Raw genomic sequence first — 13,652 nt, forward strand, 5'->3', positions numbered from 1 at the left:
CATTGTCAGCAGGTTTGGTGAAGATCGGATGAAAACTGTTTGACTCAGAGAGCAGACAATGCAAAATTCGCAGATTTCAAGTAATTCAGAGGCCATAATCCAAGAGTGCCTGAGGCCATTTGGCTGGTTATCTAACTTGGCAAAGATGTTATGCCCACAAACATTGTCAGCAAGTTTGGTGAAGATCAGATGATAACTGTTTGACTTAGAGAGCAGACAAGGCTAAATTCACAGTTTTTCGAGTAATTCAAGGGCCATAATCCAAGAGTGCCAGAGGCAATTTGGCTGGTTATCAAACCTGGCCAAGATTTTATGCCCACAAACATTCTCAACAGGTCTGATGAAGATTGGATGAAAACTGTTTGACTTTGAGAGCGGACAAGGCAAAATTCACAGACCAAGTAATTTAGTGGCCATAATCCAAGAGTGCCTGAGGCCATTTGGCTGGTTATTTAACTTGGCAAAGATATAATGCCCACAAACATTGTCAGCAAGTTTGGTGAAGATTGGATGAAAATTGTCTGACTTAAGAGAGCGGACATGCTTTTAGACGGCAATCACCCACCCGACACGGGTGTTCACAGAGTACGCAACACTCTTTCAGAGACAGGCGTATAAAAATTAATAGTACCTTCATAATCTTTGTCAAAACCAGGTGTAACTGTATAAAAACAAACATACCTGCAGGCCTCTCTTTAGCTCCAGATTTTGTTTTTCCAGATTTTGTTTTACCACCAGATTTTGCTGCTTTTGTATCCTCACTGTCGTCAGGCTCTGACTTCATTTTACCACCTGATTTTCCCTTCCCCACTGACCCCTTCGTGACCTTTGTGGGTGTGTCCCAACTGGAACTGGAGGCCACAGGTTCTGGTGCTCCTGGATCAGCCTTTATTGCCGCTGAGAAGGGAAAACTTCATTTATTACCGTTGAGAAAACTTCATTTATTACTGCTGAGTAGAGAAAACTTAATTACGTTGATTTCTTTTTGTGTTTTAACTAGTTTAGTTTAATGCCACCCAAACACAAGCACAGGTCATATGGTGACTTTCCAGCTTTTGATACTGGAGCAAAATGTAAGGTGTACATTTAAGCAAATGTCAGGCACAGGCAGGCACCTGAGTAGAACCAGCAATCTTCTGCAGGCCAGCAGACTTCCCCACAGTTTTACAACCTCAAGTAAAGCTCTTGAACCCTCAGTGGTGAGGGCCAATTGTTTCGAAGTAAGGTACCAGAACCAGTCATAATAAAAACTTTTACAAATACCTATCATCATGATACATACCAGACTGTTCTCTGGAAACTTTCCTGATGACATCGGTGACAGTATTTTTTTGCTCCATATTCTGTATATCTACAGAATAAGATCTGCTGCAAACTTCAATCGCAACACTGTCCTTCATCTGTGTATGTGCAGTCTCTAGCTCTAGTGTATTCTTCACACCATATGGATTTAAGTTGCCCTTCTCATCTTCCCATTGCCAAACATAGTACACTGAAATTGTACATGGTATATTGTACTGCAACTATTATCTGTTTATTACAGGTTAAAGTAGACTAAAGCTCTGCAGAGCAATAAATGAAAAACATAAGTCCTCAATTTACAGTTTTCAAAGAAGTAACAAGAGCTGTCGGAGGACAGCAACGCTCGACTTTTCAACAGCCTTGTCAGTTGAATGAATATTAAAGTCCAAAAAGGGGCATAATTTTGTAAAATTGCAACACAGGGTTACCGAACCTGTAAAATGCATATCAGCTCATGACAATGGACAATTGTGTGAAGTTTCAATTTATTCCCACTGGTAGGTACTGAGATACCAGCTTACATACGAAACCTTAACCAAAAATTCCAAAAAGGGGGCATAATTTTGTAAAAATGCAAAGAAGAGTTATGAAATGCACGCCAGATCATCACAGTGAACAAGTGTGTGAAGTTTCAATCCATTCCCAGTAGTGGGTACTGAGATACCAGCTTACATACAACAAGAGCTGTCTGTTGACAGCGCGCTCGACTATTTGAAGCATTGATAGAAGTAAAGGGGCAAAATATTACCAGAGATTTTCCGACAAAAGAAAAAGAATAGAGAAGACAAACAATGTACCTGCATTTGTGGATTTGGATAAGTCTTGCACTATATGGCAATGTGGGACCATGATGGTATGCAGGTATTCAAAGTTTCAAAGCCATATACCAAACAGTTTAAAAACAAAATATCCAATGGTATGCCAAACTTAACTTACTCCTATGTCAAACAAGAGCACCGCCTTGCGAGTGCTGACGCTCATCTGATTTTTTTGTATAATAGAAATATTGTCCTACCCATGATTTTCAAAGTCTAAAAAGGCCATCATTCTTGCAAAAAGCAGGACAGAGTTATGTTTCTTGATGTACAGCATCCGCTTATGATGGTGAAAAACTGTTGCAAGTTTTAAAGCAATAGCTTTGATAGTTTATGAGAAAAGCTGACTTAACATAATACTCAACCAAGAAAACTGATTTTCTAAGTCCAAAAGGGGCAATAATTATTGCAAAAAGCAGGATGGAGTTATGTTTCTTGATGTACAGGGTCCGCTTATGATGGTGAACAAGTGTTGCAAGTATCAAAGCAATAGCTTTGATAGTTTAAGAGAAAAAGTTGACCTAAACATAAAACTTAACCAAAAAATATGATATTTTCTAAGTCCAAAAGGGGCCATCATTCTTGCAAAAAGCAGGATGGAGTTATGTTTCTTGCTGTACAGGGTCAGCTTATGATGGTGGACAAGTGTTGCAAGTTTCAAAGCAATATCTTTGATAGTTTAGGAGAAAAGTTGACCTAAACATAAAACTTAACCAAGAAAACTGATTTTCTAAGTCCAAAAGGGGCAATAATTATTGCAAAAAGCAGGATGGAGTTATGTTTCTTGATGTACAGGGTCCGCTTATGATGGTGAACAAGTGTTGCAAGTTTCAAAGCAATAGCTTTGATAGTTTAGGAGAAAAGTTGACCTAAACATAAAACTTAACCAAGAAATCTGATATTTTCTAAGTACAAAAGGGGCCATAAATCTTGCAAAAAGCAGGATGGAGTTATGTTTCTTGCTGTACAGGGTCAGCTTATGATGGTGAACAAGTGTTGCAAGTTTCAAAGCAATAGCTTTGATAGTTTAGGAGAAAAGCTGACCTAAACATAGAACTTAACCAGGCAACGCCGACGCCAATCAAGTGATGACAATAACTCATCATTTTTTTCCAAAAATCAGATGAGCTAAAAAGGGCCATAACTGAGCAAAAGTCCTTGACCTTTCAAAGCCGTATGACAAACAGGCTGGGCAAAACATGGACTGGTATGAAAAACTTAACTGATTTCAAAGTCCAAAAATGGCCATAATTCAGCCAAAACAGATGACAGAGTTATGTACTCTTGCTTACAAATGGGAATCATGACAACAAACAAGTATTAAAAGTTTCAAAGCCACATGTCAAATAGTTTTGACAAAACACTGACTTGTATGAAAACTGAACCAAATCCCAAACCAAAAAGGGTCATAATTCAGCCAAAATATTTGACAGGTTTTGTACTCTTGCCTTCAGACGAAAATCATGATGATAAGCAGGTTTTGTACTCTTGCCTTCAGACGAAAATCATGATGATAAGCAAGTTTTCAAAGTTTCATAGCCACGTGTCAAATAATTTTGATAGAACATGGGACTTGTACAAAAACTGAACCAATTTCCAAGGCCAAAAAGGGCCAAAATCCAAGACAGAGTTATGTTCCCTTGCCTACAGATAGAGACTATTATAATAAACAAGTGATTAAGTTTAAAAGCCATATGTCAAACACTTTACACAAAATGAGAACTGGTATGAAAAACTTAACCAAGATTTCTACATTAAAAGGGGCCATAACTAAGCCAAAATCCTTGATGGAGTTATGTACTCTTGCCTAAAACTGGACATGGTGATGGTACACAAGTCTTGAAAGTTTCAAAGCTCTATCTCAAAAGACTTTGTCAAAATGTGGACTGGTACGAAAAACTTAACCAAGGTGTGACGCCGATGCTGATGCCATGGTGAGTAGGATAGCTCTACTTATTCTTCGAATAGTTGTGCTAAAAACTTAACCAAAAACTGCTAAGTCAAAAAAGGGACATAATTTTGTAAAAATGCAAAGTAGAGTTATGGAACCTGTTCAATGCATGTCAGATCATCACAGTGAACTCATGTGTGAAGTTTCTATCTATTCCCATAAGTTGATACTGAGATACCAGCTTACATATAAAACCTTAACCAAACATTTCTAAGTCGAAAAAGGGTCATATTTTTGTAAAAAAGCAAAACAGAGTTATGAAACCTGTGCAATTTGTCAGTTTATCACAGTGAATAAGAGTGTTAAGTTTAAATCCATTCCCACAAGTGGTTACTGAGATACCAGCTTACACACAAAAACTTAACCAAATTGGGACGCAGACGCATGGGCGAGTCCAATAGCTCTATCTATTCTTTGCATAGTCGAGCTAAAAAAGGACTTCTTTTTTTTTTACACATCTGTCACTTACAGCTGTCAGATTCATCTTTGACTGCAACTCTGACGGGCCTCTCCCAACCAGTTTTCTTATTTTTCTGCACATTCTTCTCAAAGTTAACACACATTTTGATGCCATTGCTCAACTCAAATTCCACCTGAAACATAAAACCCTCAATTAAAACCATCCAAATCTTAGCTTGTTTTTAATCCAGCAAAACTTACACGTATAAAGAATAAATTGTTTAGAGCTTTCAGTGGATTTATTAATAAATTTAAGTTGGACAAATTACAAGTATCTAATAGGTTGTTTCAGAGGACAGTTTGGAAATTGACCAATGATAAAGACGCATTCTGAAACTTGTCTAGAATCTTAGTTTTGTAACACTAGTGCCTGGACTAACAAGAGCTGTCTGTAAGACAGCCAAGCTCGACTATTCAAAATATTGTCACAGAAGCAGGAAATTATTACCCAAAATGTTAAATATCAAAAGAGTTTTAAGTTCGAAAGGGGACATAATTTGACCAAAATACATATCAGAGTTATGGGACTTGATGCTATCAACTAGTTTTATAACCCCGAAGAAACATGTTAGGTTTCAATTCAATATCTGCATTAGTTTTGGAGATAGTAACTTGCATATAAACTTTAACCAGAATTTTCTAAGTCCAAAAGGGGGCATAATTTGTTCAAAATACATGTTAAGAGTTATGGAACTTGACCTAGTGAGGCTGGTAATTGACCTAGAAAAGGAATAAATAAGATTCAAAGCTATATGCCTTTTGGTAATAGCTGTATGTACTTGCACGCAAAACTTTAACCAGAATTTTCTAAGTCCAAAAAGGGGGCATAATTTGCCCAAAATACATGTCAAGTTATGGGACTTGATTCTATCAACTAGTTTTATAACCCCGAAGACACATGTGAAGTTTCAATTTAATATCTGTATTAGTTTTGGAGATAGTAACTTGCATGTAAAACTTCAACCAGGATTTTCTAAGTCCAAAAGGGGGCATAATTTTCCCAAAATACATGTCAGAGTTATGGGACTTGACCCAGTGAGGTAGGTTATTGATCTAGAAAAAGAAAAAATAAGTTTCAAATCTATATGCCTTTTAGTAATAGCTGTATGTACTTGCACGCAAAACTTTAACCAGAATTTTCTTAGTCCAAAAGGGGGCATAATTTGGCCAAAATGAAGGTCAGAGTTATGGGACTTGGTGCTATCAACTAGTTTTATAACCCCGAATACACATGTAAAGTTTCAATTCAATATCTGCATTAGTTTTGGAGATAGTAACTTGCATGTAAAACTTTAACCAGGATTTTCTAAGTCCAAAAGGGGGCATAATTTGCCCAAAATACATGTCAGAGTTATGGGACTTGACCCAGTGTGGTAGGTAATTGATCTAGAAAAAGAAAAAATAAGTTTCAAATCTATAATGTCTTTTAGTAATAGCTGTATGTACTTGCACGCAAATCTTTAACCAGAATTTTCCAAGTCCAAAAGGGGGCATTATTTGGCCAAAATGAAGGTCAGAGTTATGGGACTTGGTGCTATCAACTAGTTTTATAACCCCGAAGACACATGTGAAGTTTCAATTCAATATCTGCATTAGTTTTGGAGATAGTAACTTGCATGTAAAACTTTAACCAAAATTTTCTAAGTCCTAAAGGGGGCATAATTTGCCCAAAACACATGTTAGAGTTATGGAACTTGACCCAGTGAGGTTGGTTAAAAAGAATAAATAAGTTTCAAAGCTATATGCCTTTAAATGATAGCTGTATGTACTTGCATGCAAAAACTTAACCAAGGTGTGACGCCGACGCCGACGCCAGGGTGAGTAGAATAGCTAGACTATTCTTCGAATAGTCGAGCTAAAAACAAGAGCACCGCCTTCTGGTGCCAGCGCTTGTCTGCAAGTTTTGGTCAATATGTAAGAAAAGTGTTATAGTTCAGAATCTCTAACAACAAAAAGGGCCATAATTCTGACAAAATGCAGGTTAGAGATATATGGCTCTTAGCCTACATGGTCATAGTCGACTAATGATGATAAACAAGTGAGCAAAGTTTCAAAGATGTACTAAGCTCTTATAGTTTTTGATAAAAAGGTGGACCTAAACAAAATTTATAACCAAGAAACCAAGACTTTCTAAGTACAATAAGGGTCATTAATAATGATTATTTTGACAAAATGCCTCTATTAGAGTTATGGTTCTTGGCCTACTAAGTCATCTAATGATGACAAACAAGTATGCAAAGTTTCAAAGCTGTAGCTATTGTGTGTTTTTTTTAGAAAAGTTGGACCTAAACAAAAATTTTAACCAATGCCAACGTCGACACAAACGATCAGGTGACAATACCTTGTAGACTACCTAAAAATTCTTTGTCATAAATACTTGAAATTAAGGTATTAGGTCACTAATAGTAATGTTTACAAAATGGCCTTTGCTTGGTATATTCTGAAAAGTAACCGTGTTTTGCACTACTTTGCAAATTTTAAACAACTTTTACCATGCCGTTTTTTATTAATTTTGAATAACTTATGGTATCTCTTCTAGCTCAAGTAGAGACAAATTTCAAAGTGATAGCCACTATCCAAAGCGTTTGCAGAGAATTCATTTTACCATTAATTTCAATAGAAGAAACATCAAACTATTGGTAAACAATTATAAAACACAAAATAAAAATGTTGATATCATTTTTTCTATGGTGCCTCAAGTAAACAGATTTAATGAGACAGAATTCATACTTCAACATTGAAAAAATAAGGTCGAATGATGTTTTTCTTTTTTGAATTTTGCTTACTCCATTTAAAAATAACCTTAGGGAAGATGTAAAACCTACCTAAATTTCTTCCACAATATATAGTCTAAGAGTGAAAGCCAAATAGAGGACTTTCACCGCGTGTAACTCAATATTTTTACAGATGTGTAACTCTACCCCTTCTGTTTAAGTAGTAAATTCACTTTGAACAGCAAGAAATCGCTTAAAAGATTCATCTTTTTCCATTTTTGTACAAAAAATCACTAATAAGTCTTGAAAGAAGTAAAAACTTACAAGTAAAAAAGGAAAATAAGGAAAATAAATTTGGTCCTAGTAGGGCTTGAACCTACGCACCCGTAAGAACTGCAGTAAAAGTAGGCTTATGGTAGGAATTGAATACTCTTCAAAAAGGAGGTTCTCTATTAGTGATCTAATACCTTAAAAGAAACTTATCAATCTATATCTGTAAACAGAAACAAATAAACTGAAGTGAGTGAGTGATAATGAAGTAAGCATTTGCAATGAGGCCTTCTTACAGGCACATTTACCTGCACATTGTCCTGATGAGGTTAATGATTTCAGTTTTTGAAATTCTTCCCAACAATTAAGATTATAAAACTGATGAAAATGACCCAAATATAACTACCATAACTTTATATCTGGGGGTACAATTGTTAGTGTAGATGCATATATATAACAAGAGGGCCATGATGGCTCATATCGCTCACCTGTTATCATTGCACTTGAGGACAAGAAGGCCCTCAGAAAAAATATCTAAGTCCAAAGGACAGGAACAACAAAGGGAAGAAATTTAACCAAAAAGAAAAAAAAAATTCTTACAAGGTATAGATATGTCAAAATACACCTAAAAATTGGAGGTACCATCCATGTTGTACCACAAAAAAGTGGTCTCGGTTTTTCCCTACGGCCAATAATAAAAAAGTTTCTAAAAATAAGCTATTTATAGTAACGTAAAAGGGAAGTAATAAAAAAATAAAAAAGTTTCTAAAAATAAGCTATTTATAGTAACGTAAAAGGGAAGTAATAAAAAAAAAATATTGTAAGTGAACAAAAGAAGGATCTGCCAAATAAATCTGTTGACATAAATGAAATTTCAGATCAGTACCTTCATTAGTTATGGAGATATACCCATTTTAATTTGAAATAAAGGGAGGTAATTTGACATAAAATCAGTCCATAGTTATCGACCCTGATTGTCTCAGTCCAACTAATAACGATAATGAAATTTCAAATTAGTCCTATAAGTATTTACTGATATAAATCCATTTTCATTACAATCAGGGGAGGTAATCAGATATAAAATAAATCTGGAACTACAGTTGGATCTGATTTGTCATGAAATCCAAGATTTATTGTTGTTGAACATATTTTAGAAGTTTGTATCAAATAAAACCATAAATGAAGTCTCTATATGGCTGCAAAAGCCAAAATAGCCAATTTTGGACCTTTAAGGGGCCATAACTCTGGAACCCATGATGGAATCTAGCCAGTTCAACAAAATGAACCAAGATCTTTTGGTGATTTCTGTGCAAGTTTGGTTAAAATCAAATCATAAATGAAGCTGCTATTGTGCAGACAAGGTCAAAATAACTAATTTTGGCCCTTTTAGGGGCCATAACTCCGGAACCCATTATGGGATCTGGCTGGTTTAAGAAAGGAACTGAGATCTTATGGTGACACAAGTTTTGTGCAAGTTTGGTAAAAATCAAATCATAAATAAAGCTGCTATTGTGCAGACAAGGTCAAAATAGCTAATTCTGGCCCTTTCAGGGGCCATAACTCTAGAACCCATAATAGGATCTGGCCAGTTCAAGAAAGGAACCATGATCTTATGGTGATACAAGTTGTCACATTATTGTGTGCAAGTTTGGTTAAAATAAAGTCATAAATGAAACCACTATCTTGAAGACAAGAAATTGTTGACACACGCACAGACTGACGATGGACGAAGGGTGATCACAAAAGCTCACCTTATCACTATGTGACAGGTGAGCTAATAAAAGATTATCAAATCTGCACCTAGAAATAATTTTGCACTTTTTTTACATAGAAGAATATTGTGCACCTTTAGTTGTGCAACATTTCCACTGCAGAAATTGTGCACAATCTACTTCTTCATATAAAAACATCCTATACTTATTTACCTGCTTCTTGCTGTTGTTGTAAGCATCAGTCAATGTGCCATCAATGGTGCTACTATACTGGGTCCAAGTCCTTTTGTCCCCTTCATACTCCCATCGAAATTCCAAACCCACAGCCTCAACTTTAGCCTTCTTAGCTGGGGTAACATCACCATTACCTTTAGCTAATAAAGAGTTCATGCATTAGGGAAATAGACATTTTTCAAACAGCTAAAGTTAGCTTAGCTTATTTCCCCTATAGAGTCAATCATACTAAGTAATAAACAGCAATCAAATACTAGCACATTCAAGTACCGATAGTTCAGACACTGACTATTCTCCTATCTGTATATACCAGGGTACTTCAAATTTACAAAACTCTGAAAGGATATTGGGACGATATTAAAGACCTGTACAGTATTAAAACAATTTTTTTGTCCAAGGATATAAATGTCTTCTTTACTTAGCCAATTAACCTATTGGCTTTATTAACAGTGCCAGGGTTAAGAATGTCAGATATGGCAAAAATTCATTTAACCCTTAGCCTGCTGGCGGCAGATGATTCTGCCTTTGCGACCAGTGCAGACCAAGATCAGCCTGCACATCCGTGCAGTCTGATCATGGTCTGCACATCCGTGCAGTCTGATCATGGTCTGCACTGTTCGCTATTCAGTCAGTAAATTTTCAGTGAAAACCCCTTTCAGTAATAAGTGGTACTGTCCAAATTGAAAGATGGACCAGTCCATTATAGAAATATAGCAGGGTAAGGGTTAATAGGTTTGAGGCTGTCAGAGTGTGGAATGGTCTGCTAATGATATCAGGATCATGGATAATTACAAGGCCTTTGTCAGTCTGGTCTGCATCTGGACTGACCACAAGTGTAAATATGACATGTGTAGTTTCTGCTTTTAGTTGCCTTTCTTTCAGTTGTTTTATTTGGTTCCATTGTTCTTAGCTTCTTTTGTTGTTGCAACCCACTGGCACCAGAACAGAAAGAAAATGCCATCAGAATGGTTTTGTAATCTAGAACGGAACCTCACCAGGGAAGTTCAAGCAAGTGTTTTGGGACAATTTGTACCCAGGGGTACAATTTGAACAATTTTGGCTGAGAACAATAAGATAATGCTACCAACCAAATATCAAAAGCTTAAGTCTTGTGGTTTCAGACAAGAAGATTTTTAACATTTTTTCTCTATATAAGTCTATGTAAAACTTGGGACCCCCGGGGTTGGGCCATATTTGATCCTAGGGGGATAATTTGAACAATTTTGGTAGAGGACCACTAGATGATGCTACATACCAAATATCAAAGCCCTAGGCCATGTGGTTTTGTACAAAAAGATTTTCAAAGTTTTCCCTATATAAGCCTATATAAACAATGTGACCCCCGGGGCGGGGCCATATTTGACTAGGGCTCCAGATAAGATGCGTATTAGCGTAAATTAGGCTTTGAAATAATGCATATACGCATGTCTGATAATTTTTAAGCGTATAAAATTGTATATGAAATAACAGAAACGCACGCAATGACTTTTTACTGGCGTAAACAAATTCTGAATGGTCCGGATTCTTTATGTAACAGAGCACAGTCGGCATTAATTTTCCCAAATTGAACGTACACACGCATTGAATGGTACTCTATAAACCTAGGTTAAACTATTTTTTACACTCAATGTCTGCGTATATCAAATAGTTGGGAATTAATATTGATGGTACGGTAGTGTATTTTAAAGCGGTGTCGATTTAAAATATCAACTTCCGGTGCGGAATAAACAAAAATGTCTCTTTCTAAGAATGTATTAACCAACAAAACTGATCCCCAAAACATAGCTAAAGGTATATTGAATATTCTATTTTATTCGGTAGCGAGTGTGAAGCCAAAGCAAGCCAAGGGAAAAAAAGAAGCAAAAACTTAAATGATGAATTGAAACTAAACTGCAAACAAATGCATGGGTGTTACACCCAATAAATATGTTATAAAACTGATTTCTGGTTTTTTTTTCACATTTATAAATTTTCAGGAGTGAAATTACTTCTAGTCAATTTCAGATTTTACAATTTTACTCATTCACAAAAAATATGTTGAGTAAATACTCATTGGCCAAAAAAATTATCTGGAGCCCTGTTTGAACCTAGGGGTATAATTTGAACAATCACACAAGACGGACACTGAGCGGTCACAAAAGCTCACCTTGAGCCTTTGGCTCAGGTGAGCTAAAAACAGGGAAATCTTCCTCTGTTTAGTGTTATAGATGAGGATGTCATATTAAAACTAGAGATGCTTTTGAGAAAAGCACATGTTTCCCACAACTGCCTAATCATCTAAATAGTAAGTCAGTCTTTATATACTGTTTACTTAATCAACTTGTGCATGCGCTTTCTTGACACCAAAAGGACCCCTATACTACTAGTAGTATAGGCGTCGGTTTAGGGGCAAAGCTGCACAAGAATTCTGAGTGTTTTAGGTAATTCAAGGGCCATAATTCCGAAGTGCCTAGGCCGATTTGGCTAGTTATCGAACTTGGCCGAGCACTTATTGGCAGACACATTTTGTTGAAGTTTGGTGAAGATCGGATGAGAAATGTTTGACTTAGAGTGCGGACAAGCTTTGTGACAGACAGACACACACACACAGACTGGAGTAAATCAATATGTCTCCCACCCCACTGTGCGGTGGGAGACATAATAAACCAAGAAAATAAAGCACAAAACTGCGACAGAAAACAGATGTTGTGTCAAAATCTAGGGCATGACTTTAGCATCGTATATACCGTATTTATTCTAATAATAGCCCATACTCTATTAAGCGCCCATTCCCCCAAAATCGGTAAAATATCGCACACTTTTGGGTTGAATTTCAGAAATACTAGGCCCTCCTATAAACGCCCACCCACCATATTCAAGAAATATGAACGTACCTTTCAATTCAAACAGTGAGTTTCCGTACTCATGAACTGCCTTCAAATAAAAAATCCATACAAAATTTGTACCGTAATTTCTTGTTATACCTAATCCATATTTAATTTGCCTTGAATTTGAGCTATTATTAGATCTACCAGATGTTAAAATCTTTAATGTGCAAATAACACACTGCCAGGCATTCTTTTGAAGTACATCAAAATGTGCCGACAAAGGTGTTCGAGGTAGAATTTGATTGACAGTTTTTATTGTCAGTGTGCGTGTGAAGTTTTTCATTGGGCTGAGTCAGACACATCTGACAGTAAGAGTGGATAGGAAGTGCATTTTTAGGTTTGTATAGGGACTTTGATACAAGGTATTTATGATTATTTGTTTCGTGAAAGAAAACAAAAGAGTGATAGAAAATGTTATTGTATGTATGTATATACATGTACCAAGGTGGAAAAAAGATTATTAAAAAAATTATCAAATACTTTCCAAAATTACAAATTATCTGGTGATTTAAACCTAAGTATGTACTGTACATGATTAACGTTTACTGTGTCTATTCATCAAAGTTGCACCAAATTATTTTGTCAAAGAAATAACATTTTCTCAAAATTAAGACCAAAAATGCATCAGAGGCCACTATTTCATACCTGTATTTCAAAATTTTCCAGGTGGTGAATCCCCTGACCCCATCAAAATGAGGGGAGTGTCCCCTACAGTACCTCAAAATTTAGAGAAAACTAGAAATGTGTCCATGGGACACAGATGCCCCCACTACATGACATTAGTCAGGGGCCAGAACTCCTACAATACTGAATGAATCCGGATGCGAAACCCCAGGTGCACAACTACACATGCTGACCAACATTCCTGTAAACTTTGGTGATTCTAGGTCAAATACTTTTGGAGATATGCGCGACACAACATTAAAATAACCAATATTTTACTAAGTCAGGGGCCATAACTCCTACATGTCTGGATGAATCCGGACGTGAAACCCCAGGGGCACAACTACACATGCTGACCAACATGCCTGTAAAGTTTTGTGACTCTAGGTCATATACTTTTAGAGCTAGGCACGACACAACATTAAAATGACAACTACACATGCTGACCAACATTCCTGTAAAGTTTTGTGACTCTACGTCAAATACTTTCAGCGCTACTCGCGACACATTTTCGGAAGGACGGACGGACGGAAGATATAAATAACCCTACATATCTATAAAAAGGAGGTCCGTACCCCTAGAAAACCCCTAACAGGCTTGTCTAGAGGTACGGATCCGTACCTCTAGAATCTGATTCTAGGGGTACGGATCCGTACCTCTAGAAT

At 36.5% G+C, this 13,652-nt stretch overlaps 1 protein-coding gene across 1 annotated transcript in view; it reads right to left on the reverse strand.

Moving 5' to 3' along the window:
* LOC123548792 (poly [ADP-ribose] polymerase 2-like) overlaps positions 1-13,652 on the reverse strand; it is a 38,538-nt gene that overhangs the window by 24,436 nt on the left and 450 nt on the right. Inside the window, exons 2-5 of the mRNA XM_053546834.1 lie at positions 9,437-9,597; positions 4,538-4,661; positions 1,283-1,492; positions 682-897 (exon numbers count right to left, since the gene is read on the reverse strand). Coding sequence (XP_053402809.1) covers positions 682-897; positions 1,283-1,492; positions 4,538-4,661; positions 9,437-9,597 — 711 coding nt within the window. The remainder of the gene's footprint in view (positions 1-681; positions 898-1,282; positions 1,493-4,537; positions 4,662-9,436; positions 9,598-13,652) is intronic.

This window comes from Mercenaria mercenaria, chromosome 6 (genome assembly GCF_021730395.1).
Source record: "Mercenaria mercenaria strain notata chromosome 6, MADL_Memer_1, whole genome shotgun sequence".
Taxonomy (NCBI): Eukaryota; Metazoa; Mollusca; class Bivalvia; order Venerida; family Veneridae; genus Mercenaria; species Mercenaria mercenaria.